The following is a 27,810-nucleotide window of genomic DNA, read 5'->3' on the forward strand; positions in this document are numbered from 1 at the left end:
TGAGTTCCTGTGGGAGGACGGAGGACCAGAACTTCTTAGAGAATGCGATTCTGTGGGGTTTCGCTTACGTTTCTCCAGCGACTTCAGACTTATTTTCACTTGTTATTAGGCTTTAATGGTAATGTCAGAGTCCCCAGCATGGCACTGGTGACTCCACTGTCCCTTGTGTTTCCACAGCCTGCAGCCTTTATGCACTTCTGAACAAGAGGGGCTCGGGAGGGTCTGCCGGTGGCCCCGGCAACTTGGTCAGCCAGGAGCAGCTGGTGCGGAAGGCGGCCAGCCTGTGCTACCTCCTTTCTAACGAAGGTACCATTTCTCTGGTGAGTGAAGGCTCCTCCATGCTACCGATCCTCTCTTGATTCTGTGCATGCAGGTGTGAAATACCTTTACTTTCTCTTCCGTGTGTCCTGTTGCTGCACCTCTCTGTTCCACTTCGGAGTTTCAGTGACTACTAACCTAGTTTGGCCTTGACTGTTTTGGTTTGTGTCTGGCTAAGTGCCCAGTGCCCTGGCTCTGAGGCATGAGAGATTGCTGGAATTTGGCAGTCAGACCCCAAGGTACTGCACAGTGACTGTGCAGAAGGTACTGTGTGGCTTGTCAGTAACTAACACACCCACGTGTGAATGTTGGAACCCAGGCTGCTATGGGCCGCAGGAATATATCATAAGAACTCAGCTGGTTATGGCAAAGTCACTACCTGGAGGGATCAAGGATTTCCTCCAGAGGAAGCCAAATTCCAAGGAGCTTTTGGTGTTACTTGGCTTGTTATATATCATCTGTCTTCTGTTATGAAAATCATTTGTGCCACTTTCAAGGACTAGCAGTAATAACAGTCCACATACAAGTCTCCTGATTTAAGACAAATTCTACAAGGAGACACCACCTAGATCAGGTGGATGTTCAGTAATAGCTTTACACAATTTAGCTCGGACCCTCCTTTCTTACAGTCTTACTAACTTTATAGACCTCTAACTCCTTATCTAACCACTTCTAGGAATATTTGGATAACCTTCTGCACTGACAGCTATGCTCAGCCAGAACCCCAGTTCAAACTTCCCTGTAATTATCATCATTGGCAGCATCCAGCCAGGTCCATCCCCAGATGGAGGAAAGTACCTTATCAGAGATACCTCTGTACTCTCTAAGAACAGACTTAAGCATCCAGGCTACCTGTTTGAGAAAGCCTGGCAGATGTGCCAATTAAGCTTTACTTCTTCCTTTCCCAAACCTTACCTCTAGTTCCAGATCTCCCTTTAACTATCACCAGAGGCATCTAGCTGTACAGGTTGCCTAGCGACCGAGCACACTTTTCCCCACCCTGCAGAATAATGGCAGATAGCTTGGACAGATAGGAGCCACAGGAAAAAAGACAGTTTTATTTTCTCCCATTGGCCTAGCAACTTATAGATTCTTAACATTTTCTACCAATCACGTTTAAGATTATAGTTGAGCACATAAGAGCCCTCTTCTTAGATATTACCTGAATTTAGCCTTTAGTTAATTCACTTCCCTTTGGGGTTGCAAATGATAATTAACAGTTATTGCCTCCCTATGTGATTCTTATCACCCCTCCGTTTGACCCTGGAAGCCTGGCTTTGCACTGCTAAGGGAATACTGCCTGTAAGTGTATATATACCAGGACTTTCAGGGCACGAGGAGGACAGAGAAGAGAAAAGAGAATGGAAGAACTAGATGGGTAAGAACTTGAGAGGAACAAACTGAGACGGGGAAGGACTAGATTGAAGGGCTAGAAGAGAGGACTAGAGGAACGAGATGGAAGATGAGGAAGAGCCAGATGGGGAAGAACGAGATGAGGAGAGAGAAGGGGATGGGAGAGGAGATGATATGGGAAAGGACAAGATGGATGAGAACCTAGAAGGGGCAGAACTAGATGAAGGAATTAAGATAGAACCTAGAGGGGACCGTAGACAAGTGTAGAGAGAAATCAGGCTAGAAATGAGCTAAATATGAGAGCAGAATATAAGCTTGTAGCTGACACAGAATAATAAAGTATATAGACTAAGGAGTTTTGTGTACATAGATTCATTTCTTCTCATCAAAGATTAATTATCAGCTGGTTGTAGACTCTTCCCAGAACCTGGGAGGGAACTATCGAGGGGCTGGACCCCCATAGTCCCCGATACCAGGTGATAAGTGGATAAGAGATCACCTTCTCAGCTTTCACACTCAGAGGCTCAGAAGTGTTCGTGTTCACTTTATCACATCCCTACACTAGTGGATGTTTAAATTGAGGCCTACCTAGTGAGCAGATTTTGGATACTCAAAACCAAGTAGAATCTATATTTGCCCTGTACTTTTTCTCCTGCATGACTGATTATTGGGACATTCACAAGTGTGTACATTTTGAATGGGGTCTTCTTGAACATGCCTTTTGTGTGTGGTTGACACTTGGGTGGCAGGATCAGGAGGGGTGTGTGCAGATAGGGCTCCTAAAGTGGGCCACATGTTTTTTATGGGAATTTTTTGTTATTGGAGTATTGTGTTCCTTGTTGATGACTTGTGTGAACTATCTTCATTGTGAGACAGCTCCTGCATGGAGATCATCGTAGAACGAGAGACAGAAGTCCCCCGAAGGTCCGGGAAGCTGGTCCTTCCAGGCCTTTCCCCACTCAGGGCATTGGGCTCCAGAGCTCTGACTGTGCTTGGGACCACATACGTGCACTGCCCTTGGGAAGGGCTCCGTTCTCTGGCCTTGTCGTGACCATTTATCAAGACAGTGGACAGCAGAGACCCGAGGCCTTTCTGGGGTGGGTGAGGCGGTGGGGTGGAAGGGCTAGCAGCTGCTCTGCAGCCTCTGAGAGCTGTGAGGCCACTCACCTGGAAATGACGTTTCTTTTCAGCCCTGCCAGACGTTTCACCAGGTCTGTCACGAGACGGTAGGAAAGTTCATCCAGTACGGCATTCTTACCGTGGCGGAGGTGAGGACGCCGCCTTTGGTTTCTTCGTTTCCCTTCTTGTTCTTCACGTTCTTTTCTGCCAGTTGTTTAGTTAAACCAGTGTTTCCACCAGTTATCTCACCCAGTAAAATACATTTGCTCTGTACTGATGTTCAGGCGATAGAAGAGGGCAGTGGCAATGGGGCACAAGTGTCTTGGGATTGTTTAGTACTTGGATTTCTTTTGTAAGTGGTATTTTTAGATTAAAATATACCGTGGTTTGATTCTCTGGCATCCAGAAGTTGATTCTGGGATGAGACATGAAGCATATCAGGGTACTTGTAGCTTACACGTAACCATTTTTATCTTTTGAGATTGCAGATCTGGTCTGCCAGCTGTAGTGTAGTTCAGAGGGAGGGGGAAGCGGTTTTGGAAGATATGGAAGTTCCATCTTGTAGCTCTCCCTCAAGCTCCGTCTGCCCTCCCCTGCTACCTCCCAGTGGTTTTGACTTTGGAAAAGGCTGAAAATTAGCGTGAGGGGTGTGAGGCAGAGAAGGATCAGGCAGGCTCTGAGAAGAGGATTGTTTTGTCAGGGTTGGTTGGTGGTTGGTTGTGTGCCTAGGCATAGTAATTACTCTTAGCCATCTTCTTGGTATAGCAAGATGACCAGGAAGATGTCAGTCCTGGTCTTACAGAACAGCAGTGGGACAAGAAGCTTCCAGAACCCCTGAATTGGAGAAGTGACGAAGAAGATGAAGATAGTGATTTTGGTGAGGAGCAGCGAGATTGCTATCTGAAGGTACTTTGGTGAAGGATTCTGGGTATATAACAGTGAAGTGTTAAGTTGACGTTGCAGCTCAGCAGTAGGGACTGGTGACTTCTGAGCCAGCTCTAACCAGCTCTGGTGCCTTTCACCCAGTAAAGTCATGTAGAGTTAATGCCTTATATTGTCAAGTTTGGGGACTGGTAAGTGGAAAGGGGAGAGGATTTGAAAAGGCAGCAAGAAGAAAGGAAGCGACTTTAGCACCTCCGAGAACTGTTGAGGCGGCACCTGATACCTACTTGTACCCACTTTCCACAGGGCAGTGGTTGTGTTTCCAACTGACACTTGGGCGCTCCCTCTCTCTCCATTCGGGTTTTACTAGTTTCACATTGCACAGTGGTCTTGCTTCGTGCACTTGAATTTATAGTAGCAGGGAATAGCTGTTCCCTGCTACTATATATTCAAGTGCACGAAACATGCTTGGATTGCAGGCCCTGGGGGGCTCAGGCCCTAGTCCAGGTGTTTTCAGTGATGAGAATTCATTATGATCTTGTCAGCCAGTTGGGATGATTGCTTCTAGATGACTGTTGAATGGACACACCCCTCAAGTTTATGGAGGCGAATGAGTGCACTGAAGAGTGCTCTGATCTCAGCTGCTCTTTCCTAACCATGTTCTGGAGCAGCAGAAGCCTTTCATGCAGTGCTGGTGGGAGGGACCATCTTCTGAAGTACTGGGCCCTCCCAGATTCCCCAGTAGCTAGCTCTGCTGTCGCATCCTTTCTTGTGACCTCGCCTCCTCTCACACTCAGGTGAGCCAATCCAAGGAACACCAGCAGTTCATCACCTTTCTTCAGAGGCTCCTGGGGCCCTTGCTAGAGGCCTACAGCTCTGCCGCCATCTTTGTCCACAACTTCAGTGGTCCAGTTCCCGAGTCTGAGTACCTGCAGAAGCTGCACAGATATCTTATCACCAGGACAGAAAGGAATGTGGCAGTGTATGGTATGTGGAGTCATCGTTTTGGCTTCTTTTAAAACTGTTTCCCTATTATCTGTTGATTTTGGGAAATTGGGGAAAAATGCGGAATTATGCTGACCTTTCATCCCCGAGATCTGCCATGGTATGTCATGTAAATTAAATGGTGCAGTTCTGTATCCTTTGTCTGTCTTTTTGCAGTTTACATGATGAGTGAGATTCGTTCACACTGCGTGTGGTTCTGTCTGCTGTGTGGTCTTTCGCTGTACAGGTGCCACCTCTCTCTCGCCTTGCTGTTGGTGGCACTGAGCTGTTGGCAGTGAAGAGCTCCTTTGCCAAATGCTGCCCTGTGCCTGTCTGAATCCAGGTGGTGGGGCACCAAGACAGCTTAGCGCGTGCCCTCAGCACGTCCGTAGGACGGTCAGCTTTCAGAGCCAGAAGAGATGTGGAGATAGTTATTCCCTTCATGCTACTTTAGGGATACCTGTCCCAGGCCCTTGGCTAGTCAGTGGCAAACATGGGTTAGAGATCTTGTTTCCTGACCCCTAGACATGAGCTTCATGTGTGGTCATGGGCCTCAGAATCATCTCTGCATCACTGTCCAGTTTTAAAAAATTTTTACACACCATCTTGTTTGATTCTCACAAAACCCTGCAAGACGGATGCTTTGTGTGTCTTCCTTCTCTCTTCTCTGCCTCTTTTTAAATCTGTTTCATAGCAGATAGTAGAATAGGTTTAAAGAGATAGCAGATCATTTGAAGGAGGCCGTGGGAGTGGCCAGTAGCAGTAGGGAGCTTGCCCCAGTCTGGACTCCTGCTTTCACACTCTGTAGCCTCCGATGGAGAGACTTGTGTGTGCAGAGCCTGAACACTGACAGGCCTTGTTGTTTCTCTGCAGCTGAGAGTGCCACGTACTGTCTTGTGAAGAACGCTGTGAAAATGTTTAAGGATATCGGGGTATGTGTCCACGACCGTGCCGGCCTTTGTTTCATGTGGCTCGATCTGTTGCTCTCTCTTTGTGGGGTCTGGAAGAAGCATCTTCTGCTGGGCTAATTGGGAATGTATTTCCTAGGGTGAGGGTTGGGGCAGGACATATTGAAGGCTTGTTTGAATGTCTCAGGATTCTTCGGGTTTCACATTCATTCCCAAACTAGAAGTAACAGCCATTGGGCACATTCAGAGTTAACTATTCCATAGTCTGTTATTTTCTTGCATGTTTACTAACATTGCTAGAATTAGCCTCAGGTTTCTTTACCTTCATGTATGATGAGCTCCACAGAGCTGCACATGACTTTTTATAAGGGTCTGTTTCTGACTTTATTCTAATATAAGCTGTGAAACCCAAGGCACTGGCTGAACTCCCTGAAATTCCCTATCTCATGTCTCCACGCTTGCATCAGACCCACACACCTATAGTGCTAGCATTGGACGTGCAAATCTCCATACCACATTTATGTGAAGCAGCCTCCAGTGTTCTGTCCTAACTGATAGAACAGTGTGAGTCTTTCTGGGTCTTGAGCAATGTCTAGGGCTGCTAACAAAGGTGTTCCCTCTACTCTGTTTGGTTTTTGACTTGTCTTTTCCCTCACCTCTCTCTTCAGGTTTTCAAAGAGACCAAGCAAAAGAGAGTCTCTGTTTTAGAACTGAGTGGTACTTTCCTACCTCAGTGCAACCGGCAGAAGCTCCTGGAGTATATTCTGAGTTTTGTGGTGCTGTAGGGATCTCTCAGCACCTACGGCGAGGGAGGGGCTAACGATGAGTCCCTCGAAGGCTCCAGTCTGACCCAGTGTGGCAGGTGTCCTGGTGTGGTCCAGCCTGCCTTACTCCGAGGAGACCTCCAGGAAGATGCGTGCCTTCTGCCCACCCCGTGGACCTGCGCTCCGCCCAGCACAGCCGCGTGGCCTGCGCAGAGCGCTTGGGGCCAGTGCCGTCTGTGATTCCTGATCACTAGGTTACTAGGTGAAGTCTCAGTAAGTTATTTTGGAGTTTATTAAAGATTCACATTTTAAGTTTGACTTTTAAGGACTAGTTACTGTGATGGACGTAGAGGTGTATGTAGAACTGACTCTTGTATAGTATGTAATAATGTTTCTCCATCTCCATCTTATCGCTGTCTGTGAGAGCCCTTTCATCTCAAGTGCTTTACTGAGGAATGACTCTGCCCTGGGCTGGCAGTCTCAAAACATGTTTGAATAGCTGCCTGAAAGCAGACGATACTGTGTAGGGCAGGAAGTGAGATACTGTGACAAAAGATCCAGTGTCGGGAGGCGACTCTGGTTGGAAAGGGTGAAGCTGCACTTGGCCAGGAAGGAGGCACTGGAGGCTTTGCTCACCGACAAAGTGCCATTGAGTTGTGATGTCCAGGCAGTGTTCGGAAGCGCCCACTGTTTGATGGCTGCACCCTCCCCGCCCCGTAGGGGCCTCCAGCCAGTCAGCTTCTGTGCTGGTTGGTAGCTTGGCTGGGGATTGCTGGCCTGTGGCACACTGGCTGCCGCCCGCTGACCCGGGGTTTCCAGACACTGCCCACACACTGGGTGCTGCACCCCAGTCTGGATGGCCAGTGCTCAAATGGTGCACTGTGCAGCCTGTGTGGCATGCACAGTGACCCTACAGAGTGGTAGGTGGTGGGAGGCCTATGTGGATTTTAAACTCTGAGAAGAATCCTTGGTTCTTCAGACATTTGTATGGGCTAAAAAAAACTCCATTGCCACTTAAAGGCAAATAATTATGAAAATTTTCTCTTTTCAATGGGTAGGTGCCTTTTTGTGAGCAAGGAGCATAATTGTTAGTTATTTGTGGTAATTATGGCAGTTTCTTAATGATCATGTGACAATACAATTTCTAACAATCTTCTGTCCATATCTCTTTGATTTTATGGAATTAGGAATTTTTCTGATGAGTGTTCCATAGATGATTTGGATTTATTAAAAGTATTAGGGGTGAAGTTTGTACTTTCCTGAACTTGAATTTTAAACACTAATAGTATCCTATGAGAGATGTGTGTGTTCGGGGAGGGTGGGATCCTGCCTGGCATCACATAGTGCATGAAGTGGCTGGTTTGGAGCTCATAGCAATAATGCTGTGCTGTGGGGGTCTGCACCCTTCCCAGCTGTGCTGTGGGGGTCTGCACCCTTCCCAGTTGTGCATGTCAAATCTCTCTTCCCTTTGCATCAGTCACTGTCAATTGTAGCGACTTGAGTGTGGAGTGAGATGTTCACCTTTAGCCTTCTATATTGTTATACTGGCTGTACTTGGGAGTACCCGGGGGTCGGGCTCACTCCCTTGGGGAGACCCTTCTGGGGACTCAAGCATTTTGCTGGTCTTTCTTCTTTCTTTACCCTCTAAATGGAAACTGAAGGTGGCTCCCTCTGTCAGGTGGCTGCAAAGCTGTGGACCTGACCTCCCAGTGGGTGCTGCCCCCCTACCTGCCTGCCTGCCTGTCACCTGCAGATAACTGCTGCTTCTGCAGCCTGCTTCTTACAGAGAAACATGCACTTCCCTTGCTGTGCTCTCCCTTCTGGTCAGTTTCATTTTAGGGACTGCAGCTCACTTGCTGTCGCAGACACTTAACTCACTGTGAGGATCAGTATGCATGCTTTTTGTAATTAACTGGTGCTTTGAAACCTTTTTTAAGGAGGACAAATCTCAACCAAAGTTATGCTCATCCCGACAAGCTGACCCTTGAGTTAATTTAGCACAACCCATACTTCAGTGCCTCGTTAGGAAAAGGAAAGAAAACCAGAAGGTCTTACAGTAAGGCCGGCAGGGCGCCCTGTTCGCTCTAGAGACATCCCCTTGTTTTCCAGCAGTGGTGGTTCCCTCGGAAGATTAAACAAACTAGGTGCTTGTATATCATTTATTACAGTTTACTCTACTGCATTTCTGTCAAACTGAAATGCATGCCCTTCAGGGGAAGACTGTGAGTCAATTTAAAATAAATAACTAAAACCTAATACTAAGCAATATGAAGCTGCACTCTTTTTAAATGAGGCTAACCCAAGTAATTCAGAGAGGGGAGGGATGTTTGCTTTTCTAATCCTAAGGACAGTGAAAGCAAAGACAAGTGTTAAGGTGAGTGCAACCAGGAATGCGCTGCACCCTTCTTGGCTCTATTAAATCTTGGAAGTCATGAGGGTGAGTACAGAAGATATGTCTGGGATGGCAGTGAATGGAAGCTTCCTCGTTCCCATAGTGTTTATGTCACGTGAGAGCTCTGACATGTGTGTCTGGGTTCTGGGGAGACGTGGGAAATCTACAGTTCACTTTAGTGCTGAAAGGCAGTACACAAGCCTGCGGAACCTAGAATTTCCCAAACTGTTTTGACCTCAGGACCTTTCTCCCCTCTGGGACACCTCGCTGCATGCCATGGAAAACATTTTGGGAAACTACATTAATTAGTTCTTTAAGCAGACCAAATGGTCACAAACAGTGGCACTGAGGCAGAATTTGCATGCTTTTGTATCGTCCATGATGCACTGAGTGGACGTTATTTTTCCTCATTGGAAAGAGTAAGCACAGAACATTGGCTGGAGCGCTTTCCTTTGATGGAAATCAGCTACCCACGGCCCTGACCTTTTAGAACTGAAAGTAGCAGAATTAATACAAGGATTAATTGGGGTAAACAATAAAGGTTTTAATTCAGATCTAGAAGAAAACACTGCACAATTGAATGCAGATTTTTATCCATAGATAATTATAGTGTTTTGAAATGATTGACCCTATCTTTAAGGTTTATAAGACTTACTATGGGATGTAAATCTGTTTTTTAAAAATACTTTTTAGGAGCCTGAGAGTTGCCGTCTGGCATTTACTTTAGTACAACCAATGACTGCTTCTAGAGACTCTTGACCTTACCTCCCAACAGCTGAAGGGCTAACTGTCTCTATACCAGGTGTTTGTTACAGTATTTGCCCATTGTACAAAGTACACTAGATTGTTGTAAAAAGGACTACTACTGTAGAATAGCACTGTATGATTTTTGTGAGGGACACTGCTGTGGAAATGCTCACTGATTTTTATGCCTGATGATGGTATATCCTGAGAAGCATGGAAATGGAATTCTGTTTTAATAAACCAGAAAAAAAAACCCAGTCTGTTGTGGAATATTGTTTTAACTGTGTAAAGGTGTGTTACATTTGTTTCTGCTGCCTTTGTTAACAATGTAAAGATGTGTTACATTTGTTTGATGAAATAAAATGAACCTGGGGTCAGGAGGCTGAGTCAGCAACTAGCTGACAGGAAGTGGTAGGGAGGAACTAAGGGTAGCGAGGGTTCTTAAGTGGGGGCTGAGCAGAAGAATGACCCCCTTGTTTGGGAGATGTGAGCAAGGAGAGAAGGTCAGCTATTTACTGTTCAGCCTGTCTGAGCTAGCAGGATTTCACCTCAACCTTTGAGTCCTGAGTTCTGTACTTCTATAGAGATTTAGGTAAAGTTTCCTTTAGAGGCTGTGGGAGCCAGTGCTTGAGGGAACAGGATTCCCACCTGGCCGCTGCCGCCGCTGCCACTAGCTGTGGAGTGAGTGTAATTGCTGGTTGGGACAGCAGCTGCTTAAGGTACAGCAGCCACTGTACTGAATGAAACACCACCAACAACCACCACCAAAAAACCCCAACTCATTTTTAATGTCTTGGATTCGCTGTTATGAGTTTCATGTTATCCATTGTGTCATGCTTGTTAGACTTCAGATAGAGCTTTATTCAAATGCTTAGTTTGTGACCCGAGATCAACTTGTGAGTCTCTCAGGCCTGACTTTATTGGCTCACAGCCTTTCAACCTGGATGAAGCCCTTGGAGATGGGGATGCCTACTCACATCCCAGAGATGCTCTTGTGTTGCAGTGGACCCTGTTAGTGCGCTTTCTATCACCTACCTTTCATAATATTCAGTTACCAAAAGTACAGTGAAGTCCTACCTTTCTCCCCTAGTTTATAAGGGTTGCTCAAAAATATTAGCTGGCTTTTTTGTTTTTAAAGAATAAGGGATTTCTTTTATGAGAGCATGGATATTTCGTAGTTCCTTTAAGTGCACCCAGATGTAGCTGCCCAGGACTGTATCTGGAGATGGTGGCAGACAGGTGCATGGCAATGGTGGACCTCCCTTTTGAGTGCCCGACATGGCTTCCAACTCTGGAGTTAGAAGTTTTTTTTAGCATCTGTAGTCACCTTCCAGCCTCATGTTTGTTCCTGCATGGACGTTCTCTTCCACAGGAGGTGTGGAGTTGACTTAATTTGTGAAAGTATGCCTAAAATGGACACTGGAGCACACCCATTGCGGTTAGGGTGGAATTCAATTTTTTTATTTCCAACATCTTTGCATTTGGGTGTCTCTCTATATAAATGTATTTTGCTTTTCTTATCTGCTCACTCAGGAGGGTCACCTTCAGTGATGGGTTTCTAGTTGCTGTTTTAATAATAATAAAATCTCAGCACCCAGAAGTTAATTTTACAGGACGCTGAGGCTGAAAATAATAGAAAGGTCATTTTGGGGGAAAGTGAAATCAGTCAGTGGGTAACAGTGTGTCCTGTGTAGTTTTTGTTGTCAACTTGATGCAGCCTGGGAAGAGGGAACCTCCACTGAAGAAGTGCCTTTATCAGATTAGCCTGTGACTGTGGCTGAGGAATTGTCTTGAGTGATGATTGATGGGGAGAGGACCAGCCCAACGTGGTTGGCACCTGTGTAGATGGTTCTGGGCTGTATAGGAAAGCCAGCAGTTCATAGATGAGGTGGATGTTGGGGTGGAGCCTGGGCCTGGGCATCAGCTGGACTGGTCAGCCTGCCCGCCTTCCCCCATTGTCTCTCCAACCCCCTGCCTCACATGCTCTACCTTGGCTAGTCCCTCCAGTGAGCCTGTTCCCCGCTCTCAGGCCCTCCGGTCCGGCTCAGCTCATTCACACTCATGCTCGCTCACACTCACACCACCAGGGCCAGCCCAGCTGTATTGCCCAGGTGAGGTGCGGGGCTCTCTGCCAATTGCTGTAGGGGGCATATGAGGTGTGTGTGTGTGTGTGTGTGTGTGTGTGTGTGTGTGTGTGTGTGTGTGTGTGTGTGTATGTGTTGGAGTCAGATTTCCTGTTTTTACACTCTCAGGGCTGCCTCATCTGTGCCTCTGACAACAGGGTTCACTCTAGTGTGGTGCCCTGGTGGGTTGCAGGGTCTGCTCTCCTGTGTGCTGCAGCTGGTGAGGGTCAGGGCTAGTTCCCCAACTCTCTTGATCCTGGGGCCTACTCCCACCTGCCACAGGTAGCAAGGGGTGGGATGAGGGCATCTTCCCCTCACGCATGCATGGCAGATGAAGGAGGGTGGGTGGGAAGGGGAAGACCCTCTTTTTGTTTTTTAATTAAAAAAAAATTCCTTTCCTTTTACATACCAATCCCTGTCCCCCCCCCCCCTCCTCCCGCTCCCCCCCTACCCCCATCCCACTCCCATCCCCTCCTCATGGAGAGTAAGGCCTCCTTTGGGTAGTCAACACAGGCTGTTATATCATGTTGAGGCTGGATCCAGCCCCTCCCTCCTGCATCAAGACTGAGTAAGGCATAGCACCAGAGGGAATGGGCTCTAAAAAGCCAGTTCGTGTACCTGGGGATAAGTCCTGGTCCCATTGTCAGGGGACCCACAAACACATCAAGCCACACAACTTTCACCCACATTCAGAGGGCCTGGTACGGTCCCATGCAAGATCTCCAGCAGTCAGTCCAGAGTCCATGAACTCCCATTAGCTTGGGTCAGTTGTCTCTGTGGTTTTTCCCATCATGATCCTGACCTCTCTCCCGCCCCCCCCCCCCCCCCCCCCCCCCTTGCTCTTATAACCTTCCTCTGTTCAACTGAACTCCTGGAGCTCAGCCCAATGCTTGGCTGTGGGTCTCTGCATCTGCTTCCATCAGTCACTGGATGTAAGTTCTATGACAGTTAGGGTAGTCACCAATCTGAGTGCAGGGCAAGACTAGTTCAAGCATCCTCTCTCTAGCAGGCCACAAGAATATATTATAGAGATTCAGCTGTATATTTGAGCTATACCTAGAAAATTCAAGGCATTTTTCTAGAGGAAGCCATTTATCAAAGGGATATTTGGTGTTATTCAGTTTTTAATATTTCAGTTGTCTTCTGCTATGAAATTCTTGTACGTCCATATACTACCAGGCCATGGCAAAGACACTGATCCACTAGGTAACTAACCCCTCCTCCCCAACAGAGCCTAGGAGACAGGCAGGTTATAGATGCATAGCTTTGTTTCTTGTGCAAATGAAGCTCAGACCATCCCTTGCCTTCAGGCCTAGTGGCATTCCAGAGCAATGGACTCAGGACAATAGGGCTTTTTGCATAACCAGGTACAGTAAGGACTGGAGTGGAATTCCAGAGGTAGGCAGAGAGGAGAGAAAGAACAAGGCAGTTTTCTGTAGATGGTAGACAGAACTTCATGGCCAGAGAGAAGAGAGAGAGGCAGAGATTCTGTAGATGGTTAGGAAGGTCTCTTGTAGAGTTTTCTCAGAGCCAGGAGTAAGGAGCTAGGAAGGAAAGACGGAGGATGAAGGAACAGGGGACGAAGATGAGATCAAGAGTGTAAGGGCTTAGTTATTACTAGGCTGTGAGGGGACAGAAAAAGGAGGTACAGAGAGGAACTGAGAGTCAGGACGGAATTGAAGCTCTATAGATAGAATTTTGTCTTAGAGAAATAAAGTAATGGATGAAAGAACGTCGTGTACACCTCAGATTCTTTTCCTTCAGGTAACCCCACTCCAGATGTAGCCTCTGCCCCAGGACTTTGGGAAGAATCTTCTTAGGGCAGGCCCTTGGGAAAATTCTGTCACCTCTCCACCATTGCTAGGAGTCTTAGCTGGGGACAGTCTTGTGAGTTCCTGGGGTTTTCCCTAGCTGCAGATTTCTCCCCATCCCCTTAACGGTACACTCTGTCAAGATATCTCCTTCATTGCTCGCCCTCCCTGTCTCTCCTCCATATCAGCCATTTCAAGCCCTCATGTTCCCACTTCCTATACCCTTCCCTCTATTCCCCCCTCCCAGTTTACCCAGGAGATCTTAACCCTTTCCTCTTCCTGGGGTGACCCATGTGTGCCCCTCTTAGTGTCCTCTTTACCTAGCTTCTCTGGGGTTGTGGATTGTAGCCTGGCTATCCTTTGCTTTGCGTAATACTCCATGGTGTAAATGGACCACATTTTCTTTATCCATTCTTCGGCTGAACCTCCGTCTCATCTATGAACTGTTGGAGCATGGGAAGGCAACAAACCTGTAGATCCAAAACTGCAGGATCTCCACAGCACAGGACGACGGAGGGGAAGCCCTGTGAGAACCCAGTGTTGATGGTGACAGAGGACGGAGGCCAGGCCAACGACTGTTGGCAATGAGCACAAATGAAGGTGAACTAAAGGGAACTGTGTGGGACTCACTGGGCCACACCACAGCTTCCACAGCAAGATTCTCTCCCTTCCTCCCTTCCTCCCTTCCTTCCTTCCTTCCTTCCTTCCTTCCTCCCTCCCTCCCTCCCTCCCTCCTCTTCCTCCCTCCCTTCCTTCCTTCCTTCCTTTCTTATTCTGTTTTGTTTTGCTTTCTTTGGTTTGGTTTTTGATTTTTGGTTTTTCCTTTAAATTTCGTTTTGCGTTGTGGGGAGGTTGCAAGAGTGGGGGGTGGATGCAGGGGTGAGGTGGGGAGATGGACTCAATTGGGATGCATGATGTGAAAACCACAAAGAATCAATAAAAGTTAATAAAATATAAAAAAATTTTTTAAAAAGCTAGCAAAAAAGGCAGTGAGAGAGCAGGCGAGCAGCCTTCATCTATGGTCTCCACCATCAGTTCCTGCCCGGACTTTCCTCAGCGATGGACGGTGACCCGGAAGTGTAAGCCGAAATCAATCCTTTCTTCCCCAGGTTGCTCTTGGTCAGAGTGCTCTGCCGTAACGACAGAATCAAACTAGGATGGGGTGCTTGCTGTGTCCTCACGGGGTCTGAGCTGGGATCTCAGCGCTGATGGAAAAAGCCAGGCCTGGCTGCGAATGCTCGTGACCCCAGTGCTGCAGAGGGTGGAGACAGGAAGATCGCTGGGGCTTGCTGCCTTCCAGCCTAGCTCCAGGTTCAGTGAAGACCCCATCTCAAGGGAATAAGGTGGACAGAGCAGGCCACCCACGGCCCTGCCTGGTCTCTCCCTGCGCTCGTCAGCACACTTGCACATATACCACACCTGTGCACCATATGCACAGACATACAAAGCGGGGCGTGTCTGGATCTCACGGCTCTGAGGAGTTAGAACATGGTGGACACTGACCGTGGGGTCTCTACAGCCAAGCAAGTGCCACAGACGGGGTGCCACCTACATGATGTGTTCCAGAGTGCTGTCAAGAATTACAAAGTAGGACTGAATGCTTTGCTCCTAAGGTGATTGCCTGGCAAGGTCTTTGTAATATGAACTTCAACAAGTATGCAAATTAGAGTTAGTTAATTGCTTACGTGACTTTGGGCACATGCTTGAATTCACCCTTTTATAAATTGGGGCTAATAAAAGCAACTGCCAGATGAGTTTTTTGAAGTGTCCCGGAAGTATCATTTATTCTCAGCTTGAAGATGGGCTTCTTTTATTGTACTGGGTTTTCCCGAGGCAGGGTTTCTCAGTGGACTCAGACCTGTTTCTGCCTGGCTGCCGTGACAGTCACCTGTGGGAGCTCCTGTACCCACCTCTTCCTGAATCTGTAGACGCCATTCCTAGACTCTGCCCAAAGTGCTGGTGAGCCAGCATCTCATGTATGACCTTCAGTTTATAAGGTGGGACCGACCGCAGCCTCTGCCTCTGGCTTCTTTGTCTCTCAGAACATTCTGAGGGTCCCGGTGCTGGCAGGCTTCTGTTGCCAGTGACCCACTCAGCACGCCGTTCTCATTTTCCCTGTCTCCTTTGGTCAGTCCCTTTCTGCTCCTCCTCCCTGGCCTCAGCACACACATAGATGACTTGGTGCTGAACTCTTGTCTCTTGGCTGGTTCTAGAAAACCAAGCCAAGACAGTCTTCTTTACTCTTCCTTAGACAATGCTGAGCTGTGAACTCATGTCAAGAGTTAGCATTTCCAAAGACTAAAATTGGACGGTTAAACATATTTTATGTGTATGTACCTGCGTGTGAGTGTATTACTGCACCATGTCTGCAGGTAAGAACAGGGTGTTGGATCCCCTGGAACTGGAGTCACAGACAGATGTGAGCCACTGTGTTGGTGCTGGGAAATGAATCTGGGTCCCTAGATCAGCCAGGGATCCTAAACACTGAGCCTTCTCTCCAGCATTTTATGAGCACTATGAAAGCCCCGTGAGAGGTAGTGACGGGGAAGGTTCCTCTGTTGTTTCTTTGAGAAAGGTCTACCCACAGTGGTTGGGGATGTCAAAATTTGGGAGTTAAGTGTCCAGGAAGTGCCAGTACTCTCCAGAGCCAAGCTTCAGAGTGAGGAGAGCATGCAGGTGTCACCACACAAGTGTCCTGCCCTGACTCTGGAGCAGCACTGTATCCCCCAGGGGACAAGGACCACACCCAAGAAAAATTCCTAAGGACACTGCATTTTGATGGGGTGGTTCCAGAGCCCGCCAAGGCTGCTGTGGAGATGGGGCATGACTGTGGGGTTCTCATCCAACAGACACCCTTTCACTGGGTCTTGAAGGAAGGGGAAGGACAGATAGTTTAGATGGGAACCTTTCAGAATTTCGCCTGCTAATTCAATTTGACAAACTATTAAGTGGTCATATACAGGATCTGTATGTTGTCACCCCATCCGCTCTGGTGACTTGGAGGCTCCAGGCTGATCTGCTTGCACTTGACTTTTGAAGCAAGTGGAATATATTTTCTAAGACGTTGGAAGTCCGTGTGGTCCCCCCCGCCCCCCAATGGCCGTGGTTTAAGTTGTTAGATCCACACTCCTGCCTGGAGTAGCGGACTGATGGGGAACAGAGATGTGTATCTTTCTATTTCTGCATTTGCCCATGCCCTGTGCCAAGGGTCCATTTGATCCCTGGGACTGTGCAGTTTTGTTTCTAAAGTGGACAGAAGTGTCTCTGAATGCACACATCTTTAAAATGGAGGACAGAGGGCCAGTTGAATCTGCAGATGGAGCAATTTGATTTTTCTGAACACAAACTGACAGCCAATCACCGAGCTGCCAGCTGTGCGGGCAGGACCAGCCACTTCCCACTCGACAGATGAAGTGGAGCGAAATTCTTCAACACAAATTCTTTAGCTTCTCTGGGGACATTGGCAACTAGGAGGCCGAACCTCAGATTTCTTCGGCCTTGGCCTTCTTTGTGGATATTTGGAGTTCAGGACTCTAGTGTGGTTAAATCTCATCTGGGGTGAGGGAGGGAGAGGGGGTAGAATGGAGGAGCACTAGGAAATAAAAAGTTATTATTTCATCCAAAATGTGAAGCCCCATGCCAGAACCCAGCCCAGCCCAAAGGGGCTGCAGCTGTGGCTGTGTGTGTATGTGTGGTAGGTAGGTAATCCGGACATCACCACTGCATGTGATGAACCGTCAATCTTACCTTTGGGACCTCAGGGAGAAGAAAAGATGACCACTGCATAGAAGGTCATGGGTGAGTGCTTTCTAAAAATTGCTTTCTTTTGGCATGGAGTCTAAATTGCCAACACAAAATTTTGAACCCGTGGAAATTGGTGCCAGTATCTGGAGACTTCCTCCTGTCCACAGCAGCTTCAGGTGTAACTGTCTTTGCATGATGTTGTGCCCAAAGCTTTGCTACCTGGTAGCAGACCCTGGTCAAGGCTGCCTGGGTTCACGTCCCAGCCCCACACAGGTCTTGAGCCTGTCTTCTGATGACCTGCTTTCACCTAACAGGTGACAACCTGAAAAAGCAAACACACTGGAAAGCGCTCTGCCCCAGCGTGGCTTATTACGATGGATGGCTAAATGTTAGCTCAGCTCAGGGCGCTGTCTCTTCAGATAATCCGGCAAACTCGTTTGTCTTCTGCCCGCCCACTCCTTGGCCAGCGTTTGACAGACACTGACTAGCCTCTGCATAAACAGGCTTTGGGATTCCCCAACCTCATTCTGTCTTAAAGTCATACATTGATTTTCATTTCCTTCAGTCGGGCCCACCTGTACCAGGATGCTGGGTGTGGCCCTGCCGCACTTTTCGGATCTGCCCACTAGGTGGCGATAGAACTTCATCAAGGGGTTCTTAGCCCCAGGCCTAGGTAGGTTTAAAAAAGCATGGCCGAGGCCGCCCAGACAGCTAGGGTGGGTGCGCCTACGAATACTTCTTAGCAGAGTTGCTTGTCACAGGCTGCCAGAGTTAGACCCCAGGAGGGCTTCCTGAAATGAAGGCAGGACAGGGAAAGCTAGAGACCCGGCCTGGGCATGGGGCGGGGCAGAGGGCGTGGCTCGGGCTGCTCGACGTCCACCGGAAGCAGGAGGCCTCTGTGGCGGCGGGACATCTGCTGTCCAGGCACCCTTAGGAATGAATGCCTGCAAAGGCTGCGGAAGGTGAGGGGTGGGCGCAGGTCTTTGCTTTTCTCCCCAGCTTTCCATTCATTGGTGCCAGGGGGGCTCCAAAAGCCCTATCACTGAGCTCAGGCTCCGTCTTACTCCCCACTCTGGTCTACCTTTGTTTTTACCCGAAAGTAGGGTGCAAATAATTTCCAAAGTCCATGATGAGGACGCAAGTGCCTCCGGCCACCTGGAAACGCCCCTTTGGTGCCTAAGCCATGGTGTGGGATCGGGGCTCAGGCCAGGCTTTGCCCGCTGAAACCGACTTTCTCCAGATGGGACTCCCATGTTAATCTCCTTTATCCATCCACGGTGTGAATTTTACGTGGGAGCAAAAGAGCACGCAGGGAAGGGGCTGTAGGGAGGAAGTAAGTTTGGATATGGTCTGTGTGAAAACGGGGCACCGCTGAGGGGCAGCGAGGGAAGGGAACCGCGGCTGGAGAGGAGTGTAAAGCGACCCACAGCTTTGTTCTTGGTTGCCCCTTTCTGTCTGCGTCCTCTCCGCGGACGGAAGAGCCATGGAGACCGTGGGCGTTCTGTCCACTAGAGGGCGCAGGCGTCCTTCAGTTTAGCCTGGGGTTGGAGCCGGCTTGGAAGTGTGCGAGGTTTGGGGAGCAGTCTCAGGGACCTCTAAACACTGCCATCAGCAGACTGTTTTCTCGCACCCCCTTAAGCTCCTTAACAGTTAAAGCTTAACTTAACCCCTGTCCTGCTCAAGTGTGTCTGTTGTTTCCGTGGGCATCTTATGCCCAGATCTGGTCCCACTTTGCCAGAGTGAATTCTGGGATGGGTATCTCGTGGCCTGGGCCTGGGGACTTGGGCTGCTGTGGGAACACCTTAGGGACTCAGTCAGCCCTCACAGGCATAGCTGAGTTGGCTTTCCTAGGAGCCTGCTCCTCACTATGGCCTTTTCTCCCGAGGACGAGCTTCCTGGACACGATAAGGCATGGAGGTCAGAAGACAAGTTGCTGAGTCTGTTCTCTTTCCTTGTGGGACCCAGGGATGGAACTCGGGTCGCAGGCTTGGCAGCCAGCGACTTTACCAGCAGAGCCATGGTGTGCTCATTCTTCTGTATCCCCTCCAGGCCCAGCTTGATCCATCGCTCGGAGCTCATCACCTCTCCTAGGCCCGGGTGTTCTGGAAGCAGGCTATGAACAGATGATGACGGCTCCCCCAGCTTCCCGAACCCTTCCCTTCAGCTAAGCTGTTCCAGGCCAGGGAACTAGACCCTTACTCTGTTGCAGCATGACCTTCAGCTGGCCTCTGCCAAGCTCTTTGGGGAACCAGGGACACCGGCCACCAGCACTGTGGGCCCCTGCTCGGAGGCTATTCAGCCACAGCCTTACTGGCCTTTCCACTGGGTCCTTGGAAATGATGACAGTGGCGGGTAGAGGTGTTGTGCACCGGAGAGGCTGAGTCTGGTGGGACTCCAAGACTGACTCCACACAGGCTGTCCTGGACTCAGGTCTGTGCCATGGTCTTGTGTCTCTGGCCCGCCGGCAGACCTGCTTGTCAAGCCACACCTGCCAGGCTGGATTTTCTTCTTCAGCAGATGACTCTTTTGTCTCCTGCAGTCAGGCACTCTGCTTCCTCACAGTAACCCTCACTCCCTAGCAACCCCTTATTGGGTTGGTTGTGTAGTGGGTTTGTCTGAAATGTCAACACACTTGTTTTGTAATGATATTGGGGGATGCTTTCCTCTACAAGGACCTTAGTATTAAAACTCGCCCGGGACCTGAAGTCTGTGCAGAGCCGTCATGGGACTCCAGGGACTAAGCACCAGGCTAGAGGGTTGGCGAGCTGGCACCTCTGAAGCTGAGGGCCACTGGGGACGCCTAGGGAGCTGCTCTGTGTGGGGGGACTTGGGCAGTTCCCACCAGGAAGCTCCCTGCTCTTCCCGAGGCACAACAACAGAAGGCCATGCTTGAAGCCAGCAGGCAGGAGGCAGTCTGCTGGTGTGACTTATGAGAGATGAGGCTCAGAGAGGTTCAGATTCCTGCCCAGAGCCACACAGCAAGGAAGAGAAGTCAGACTTTTTTTTTTTAATCATAACTTGCAAAATTCTGTCTGCAAATAGTATCCTAAGGGCTAGGAGTACAGTGTTCATGTAACTAGTCAGTCCAACGATATTGCTGGACACTTAATGCAGGCTAGAGGCACAGGACAGAGCTCAAGGGGATGGCCAGGCCATGTGACATCCATGCAGAGTGTCAGGGTGACCCAAAGGAGAGGCCTACATCCTGGGCAGAAGTCAGCACCATGATGATGCCCTTATTAGCTACTTGTCCTGGGAAGCAGCACTCCTCGCTTTTGAGACAGAGATTTAGAGAGACTCTGAATGTTCCGATCTGGAAGTCTTCTTGGGCAGAGGCCTTTTAACCTCTTCCTTTAAAATAAAAAAATCCCTGTTCATCATGGGACATTCCAAACACGAATCAGTGTGGTAAGAGCAGGGTCTTCTTGCCGGGTCCCACATTCCAGTCACGGGCTCCGCTATTGCCAGCCCAGGGCCGACTTCCTCCCAGCTTTGCCCCTCTCTCTTTTGCCCCTGGACTGTTTCCAAGCAGATCGCTCACATCCTGTCATTTCATCCATAAATATTTCAGCACACAGCTGAGGATAATGCGGCACTGTAAGAAAAAATCAGAATCCAATGATCACACATAGAACAGCAGCGTTAATTCCAGCCAGTATTCAATTACCTTTTCCTCTTTTTGAGATTTATTATTTTTTATGTGGTGTATTACCTGCCTGTATGCCCGTGTGAGGGTGCCAGATCCCCTCAGCTGTGAACTGCCGTGTGGGTGCTGGGAATTAAACCCAGGTCCTCGGGAAGAGCAGCTAGTGCTCTCAACCAATGACCCATCTCTCCAACACTCTCCTCCTCCTCCTCCTCCTCCTCCTCCTCCTCCTCCTCTTCCTCCTCCTCCTTCCCCTCCTCCTCCTTGGTCCAAGCTGGGATCGAAACAAGCGTCACATGTAGTACTGTATTCTCTCCCTCTTTTTTCCCCTTGTAATAATTTGTTCAGGAAACCTGGTTGAGTCCTGGGCAGCTTTCCATACCTAGTACTTGCTTTATGTGTCCTGGGGTCCTGTCTAGCAGCTCCCTGGGCCCTGTGTTTTCTGGTGTGTGTGACTCTGGAGGCTTGAACGATTCAGGTTTGAGGTTTTGGAGTGTGGTATCTGGAAAGCACAAGTCAAGGGTAGCTTGCTGAGTGCCATGTGCGTTCATGTGTGTGTACATATACTTGTGTCTGTGGGTGGTTCTCCCCACCTTTAGTTACTTCCAGAAGCCTTTGTTCTGGCGTCCACAGGCTCTTCTTCTAGGCTTCTTGTCAGGCAGGCAAGGAGTAAGTCAATCGTGTCCCCTGAAGCTCCTGGAAAATCTCAGGGAAAAGGAAGGTGGGGCCTCAATCAGCAGGGTCTACGCCCTCCCCTGCGTAGACAAAATGGAGCATCCCAGCCTTGAATTCTATTTGGATGTGACAGGCAGAGCGAAGGAGGTTAGGCTTAAAAGCAATCACAAAAGAGTATGAAGTTCAAAACTGTCGCAAAAGTTTAGAATGGAAATGCAGAGTTAGGAATGGCCAAGGAAGGAGCATGCTGGTTTATCTCCACTATTGACTCCACTGGATTGAGAATTACCTAGGAGGCATATTGTTAGGGTGCTTCCCGAGAGATTCAACTGAGAAAGGAAGACCTACTCTGAATGTGGGTGCCACCACCCCATGAACTGTGATCCTAAAATGTGGAAAAAGAAAAAAAAAAAAAGAGCAAACTGAGGACTAGCATTCATCTCTCTCATCTTCCTGAGTAAGGACACAATGTAACCAGCTACTCATACTCCATACCTTCCCCCAGCAATGGACCACAGTCCTCTAGACTGAGCCAGAACAAATCCTTCCTTCATTAAGGTCTGGTCAGGTCACACACTGAGAGTAGAGGGGGAGAGAGAGAGGACATTAGTTCCAAACTGCCACACAACCACTATAGTCCAGCTGGTGGGTACCAGAGGGGAAAATGATGACCTATATATCATGTCTGTTGACAAGACAGATGGCAACCAGGAGAAGCCACCTGCAGCTGGCTTTGCGGAAAATCTGGCACCAGAGTGTGGGTAATTCATCTAGGGAATCACTGAGCTGTGAACTCGCTAAACTGTGTTTGTTGGAGACCCTGTGCTCGGCTGACATGGCGGTATGACAGGCAACTGAGCCAGATGGTACAAATAGTAGCTATGGGTCCAGGGTCTCCTGGCAGTGAAGTCTGCAGGTCTGGGATGACTGAACTCCTGTGGGCACTTTCCTAGCTGCAGAGAGGGGTGTGTGCTCAGTGTGTGGCTTGGCCTGCATTCCAGTGCCCACTCTGCTCTGTCCACCAAATGTTCTGAGGGACCTGGTTCTTCTGAGCACCCTGCCTGTCAGTATGAGGTCAGTCCTCTTTAGGAATGGAGGTTGCTGATGCGGGAAGGGGTTGATAGTGTGGTATAGAGGGTGCCAGCACTCTGGTTCCAGATGGATGTGGCTTTTAGTCTTGACAGTGTGGTATAGAGCATGCCCAAACTCTGGCTTTTAGTCTTGACTCCACTCCTGACCGGGGTTTGGGGGCAGACAGGTGATAACTCAGACATCCTAGCCCTCAGCTACCTCTGTTGCCAAATGGGGGTGTGTGCCTCGTGGAATGGCTTCAAGGGTCACACGGGCTAATAGAAAGAGAAGACACCTGGTACGCGCTTGTGGAACAACTTCCTGACGTCGGGCAAGCATGCACAGTGAATCTTCCATAGCCCGCCCTCATCATACACAAGCTGGATGGTGGCCCGGCCAGTGCTCTTTATATCCAGAAGGGGCTGTAGCTCTTAGACCTTAGGACCTATCTTTTAAATCCACCCTTTTCTACTCCTGGAATGCGCTTCCTTTTACTTCCCTCAGACCAGACTGTGCGAGTCCCAGCTGCTCGCCATTGTGGACGCTGGCCCTTCCACACAGAATTGTATTAGAGGTTTCCATTTCCTGAATCCCTGCCTGTTTCTAATTACTGTACCTACCCATAATTAGATGAATGTGAACTGAAAGAATGGGAGCCACCTGGCCTCGCTGGGTTGGCGTGGAAACTTTCAACCTCCTTAACAAATATTTTGGTGATGAACTTTTGACCATAGATGCATCTTTTCTCCATGAGCATCCTTTGCTCAAAGGCAGCATGTGTCCAGCAGAGAGGTGGCATTCAGGTCCTCCATCAGACTGAAGTTATTTCTCTGTGCCGCATCTGCAAAGCAAGAGGTTTAGACCCCACAGCCTCTGGGGCTCTTTCATTATTTTAGTGAACTTGAATGCTTGTAGGAAGAGTTTAAATTGACCAGATCTAGAGTTAGCTGCCAGGCAGAGTGGCAGGCTTTCAGTGCCCTTAGGTTTTGAAGGTTGTTTCTCTGTGGCCCTTCAGGAAGGAGAGTGTTGAGCAGTGACTGGCTGGATTGGTCGTTTGCATGAAAGGATATTTCCATTTCCAAGGTTTTCTGATTAGGGCTTTATCACATCTTTTAAAGTTGTCCTGAGTCTGGTTATCTGGAGAGCTTTTCAGCATTTGATGTTCAGGTTATACCTTGGAATAATTGCAAGGGAATTCTGGGGAGTAGAGGGTGAGGCATCAGTGCCCTGTAAAGATCACGCATGTGATCCAGTGTGAGGGCAATATGGATGATCAGCTACAGAACAGCATGTCCCAAATATCCCAGAGTGCAGGTATGGCCAGGAATCCTGGGAAGGTGCATGCTGACTCAGCTTGAATTGGCAATCAGTTCAATGACAGTCTCATCCCAAACAGTGACTTTTAACTTTTTAAACTTGGGTGTACTGATAAATATCATATACTAAATAAATCACAGAGGTGAGCATTCGGTAGCATTCTTCAAAACATGCATGCTTCAATGCTGCTTCTAAGAACTCCATCATCTAGCAAGTGGCTTCTCTAATGTCTTATAGTGCATGTGATTCATACAAATCTCAGGGTCGGGGAGGGGAGGCTGCTAGAAAGGTGAACAGTCGTCATGGCCACATCCATGGTGAGAGCACGTTTGCACATCAGCAGCTGCAGGTTGCGCATGCTCAACATACTCATCTGTTCTTGGTTTTACAACCTCAGACATTTCCCTATAGTCGGATCTCCAGACTAGTGTGCAAAATTAATCTAGATCTTCCCTGGACCTGGTCACAGACTGTAGTTTGCCCTTCCCAATTCCCATTTTTCTTATTGTTTAGAAAAATGAGTGCCTGCTTAAGTAGGGTCTTGGACTGACCCTCTCTGATTGGTAGAACTTGAATGGTACTTTTTGTTTCTTTCTTTCTGAAATCCCAAAAATATGAGCATATTCCATCCACCATTTTTTTTCTTTTTCTTTCTTTTTTTTGTTTCTCTGTGTAGTTTTGGTGCCTGTCCTGGAACTCACTTTGTAGACCAGGCTGGCCTTGAATTCACTGAGATCCACCTGTCTCTGCCTCCCGAGTGCTGGGATTAAAGGCCACCGCCGCCCAGCCCATCTATCATCTTATATTGACTGCATGATTAATGATCCCCTCTAGCCACTGATGGATCTTTTAAGTGCTACTGATATTAAAGGGGTCCAATAGATCCTATGGTTTTATATTGGTAAATTCTCAGAAGACAGTTTTTCATTTCAATGTAGGGGGGAAAACACATCTCAGAACTTTAGGCATCAAAAAGCCATGAGATCATTAGCCAACAGTGAAATTCTCTTCGACACCACAATGAGGTCCCACTTCATTCACACTGGCATAGTTCACAACAGAAAGATGGATAGTCCCCAGTGTTGAAGGTGGAGAGAAAATACAAACCCCACACATTTCTTGAAGGAATTCCAAAGGGTTCAGTGTTTTGGGAAACAGTCTTGTAGTTCCTCAAAAGGTTAAGTGATAGCAGGGCGCTGACATGAGAGCAGATGGACGGGATAGGAGAGTCTAGCATACTATGAACACATTTATAGTCAGTAGATCTAGTGGATATCAAGAACATGCTTGGAGAAAGGACCACTTCACCAACAAGTGGTACTGGGAAAACTGAGTCAAAGGCAAGCTGTGCACAGGCACACCAGGAAGCTAGGGTACTTTTGTCCATGGCTTTTCCCTGTCTCTGCATTTGGTGCGTACTGCTCCCTTATTCACAGTGGATATACCTCTGCTCAGATGCTCTGTGGGAACCTGATAGTCCATGAATTCAAAGATGATCTCATGGCCTCTCCCTTCCCTTAATCTTGCTTCCCCTTCTGTATGATTTTCCTAGAGTCTGGCATCCCTCAGACTCCTAAATCAGAAATCTTGCTCCCCACCATACCTCCATCCCTCTCTTCAGGATGAGTCATCACAATCTGTAGAGTTCATTGGGTTTGTCCTTTCCCTCCCTCAGTGCTGTAAGAAGGAGGATTTATCCCATGTGAATGCAACAACCCAGTCTTTCTGGCTTCCTCTGTCACCCAATCCTCTGGATAATGAAGGATATGGTTACCTTTCCTAGAATTTGACAATTAACCTAAAATTTTTCTTTCAGGATAAAGATAACTTCGCCCATACCCAGCAGGAAGCAATTTTAAGAATACGACGCCCACATTCCCAAAGAGGTGGTGTGGGGCGGGTGGTTTTTTGGTCTTTTTAATGGGTTTTGGGTCTGGGATAATTTTCATTGTTTAGGGGAGTTGGTTACAAGTTGTTGTCAAGGGTTAGGAAAAAGGCTAAGCAAAAGAGATTAGATTTAAGGTTCTTGTTTAAAAAAAAAAAAGAAAGAAGAAGAAAAAGACAATTACTAGTTTTAAATACTTTACATTGGATTGGATTGTTTTATATTGTATACAAATTATATATATTGAAATTGATATTGTTAGAAAATGCTATATGTATATCTCTAATTGTACTTATACCATTCATTTAACAATGCAATTTTCTGATCCTTGAATGTTATTATTACCAACTATTAGGATATAAAGAAATGAAAGTTAGTAGTTAGACATTCCAATAGAACTTGTAGTCATATTAGATATGTTTTAAAAATTGAGCAGATATATTTTAGACAGGTCATCTTCAAACCCTTCAGAGATCTACAGAATATGGCATTTAAAATGTTTTAATAACTTAGAAAATTTTTCTTTTTTGTTATGATTATGAGACATGTCGGCTCCTGGCAGTACCAATCTACTTCAGGGAAAATATGGGCATTGAAGAAACTGTGTATGGAGTTAACTTTCATTGTGGCAAAAGTTAGCCACTGGACAACAAAGTATCCTTGAATCAACTGCTGACAAAATGGACAGACAGGACATGAAACAAAGGACTACTGATTCTTGCCAAAACAAGTGTGGTTATGGCTTTATCAAAAGGCATCTTCTGAGGCCAGGACAATATGGCACCATCCCTGAAGTGGCCTTCGCAATTCGGAAAAGGTACAGTGCCCTTTTCTTCGAAGGCAGCTGAACAGGCAGTGGGCCGATGGCTTCTGATGTGCAATGGAACAGCAGCTGAAACAGTTATTCTTGAAGAGTAACTAAGCTCACGCCTTGCAATAGTAAACTGGCATTTGACAGAGGGATGTGGAGAAGAACGGGATGCTAAGATGAAGCCATATATACACAGCCAAGAAGAATGGACAGCTGAATTAAAAAATCAACAACAATTTCCAGAATTTAAAATCCTGAATCATGACATGACACTAGTGGAATTCAGGTGTTTCTGGTACATGGACTATTCTCACCCAATGTGAGGTTGAACTGTTGACCTTGTGTACATCCTACTTCACAAATGACTCTGTCAGATATGCTAAGCCTATAGGCTGAAGATGATGCCCCAATACTGTGGAGAAACCTCAGGTGACTGTCCAGGCAGCTGGCTGTTTCTGTCAACTCACAAATTTTTTGGAAGTTGCTTGCATGCACTTTCTGTTTTTATTTTTGTTAGCTAATATTATTTCCTTCTTGGGTCTCTGAGGGAGTTGAAGATTAGGTAGTTATAGTTGAAGGTTAGTTAGTTATAGTTGAAGATTAATTAGGATAGAAAGTGAATTAGATACATTTTGGACTTAACAAAATAGGATAGATAATGAAATTTTCTCTGAATTTGTCAAATACAAATGGACTAGACATTGTTTAGACATTTATTACTTGTATATATTGTATATAGTCATTGTACTTTTGTATATAGTTTTTCTTTTGTTAGTTATAACCTTTTTCTTTTTTTTCCTTTTTATTAAAATAGAAAAGGGGAAATGTGGTGGTATTTTACTTGTACTGAAATGTGATTTTAATTGTATGTTAATAAATAAAGTTGTCTGGGGGTCAGAGCTATTAGAGTCATAGCAAGTGCATGGCGGCGGTGGCGCACGCCTTTAAGGACCTGGAGGGCGGTACATTCAGGCAGTGACGAGGCAGTGACATGTTTGGGTTTACAACCAATGACAAGGCAGAACAGGAAGACTTTAAAGACAGACACACAGGAAGTAGGTCCTTTTCGGAGAGCTCTCTTGGCTGGAGAGGATCCCTGAATCAGGAAGGGTGAGGCTCTTAGCTCTGACCTCTTGGCTTTCTTCTCTGAATTGGCTCTGTGTTTCTTATTTTATAAGACCGTTGGTTACATCCCTACCACCAGATAATTCTATTTTTTCTTTTTTTGTGTGTATGTGCATGTGCTTGTATATGCATGCAGGT

General features: G+C 47.5%; 1 protein-coding gene and 1 long non-coding RNA gene across 9 annotated transcripts in view; both read left to right on the forward strand.

Annotated features, from left to right (window-relative positions):
* The window catches only part of Gpam (glycerol-3-phosphate acyltransferase, mitochondrial), a 64,336-nt gene extending 54,319 nt beyond the window's left edge, over positions 1-10,017 (forward strand). For 6 of the 7 annotated variants that reach the window (XM_052760250.1, XM_052760247.1, XM_052760246.1 and 3 more), the window contains exons 17-22: positions 178-320; positions 2,862-2,939; positions 3,556-3,696; positions 4,470-4,659; positions 5,530-5,588; positions 6,233-10,017. In XM_052760250.1, coding sequence (XP_052616210.1) covers positions 178-320; positions 2,862-2,939; positions 3,556-3,696; positions 4,470-4,659; positions 5,530-5,588; positions 6,233-6,349 — 728 coding nt within the window. In that variant the 3' untranslated portion in view covers positions 6,350-10,017. The remainder of the gene's footprint in view (positions 1-177; positions 321-2,861; positions 2,940-3,555; positions 3,697-4,469; positions 4,660-5,529; positions 5,589-6,232) is intronic. The other variant, XM_052760252.1, reaches the window with a different exon arrangement.
* A 2,386-nt stretch (positions 10,018-12,403) lies between these two features.
* The window catches only part of LOC128094514 (uncharacterized), a 50,084-nt gene continuing 34,677 nt past the window's right edge, over positions 12,404-27,810 (forward strand). Inside the window, exons 1-3 of one of the 2 annotated variants that reach the window (XR_008212982.1) lie at positions 12,404-13,998; positions 14,508-18,104; positions 19,192-27,679. This is a non-coding gene — a long non-coding RNA (uncharacterized LOC128094514). Of the gene's footprint in view, positions 13,999-14,507; positions 18,105-19,191; positions 27,680-27,810 lie in introns of those variants that run through there. The other variant, XR_008212983.1, reaches the window with a different exon arrangement.

Source organism: Peromyscus californicus, unplaced genomic scaffold (genome assembly GCF_007827085.1).
Source record: "Peromyscus californicus insignis strain IS unplaced genomic scaffold, ASM782708v3 Scaffold_4__1_contigs__length_199733344, whole genome shotgun sequence".
Lineage (NCBI taxonomy): Eukaryota > Metazoa > Chordata > Mammalia > Rodentia > Cricetidae > Peromyscus > Peromyscus californicus.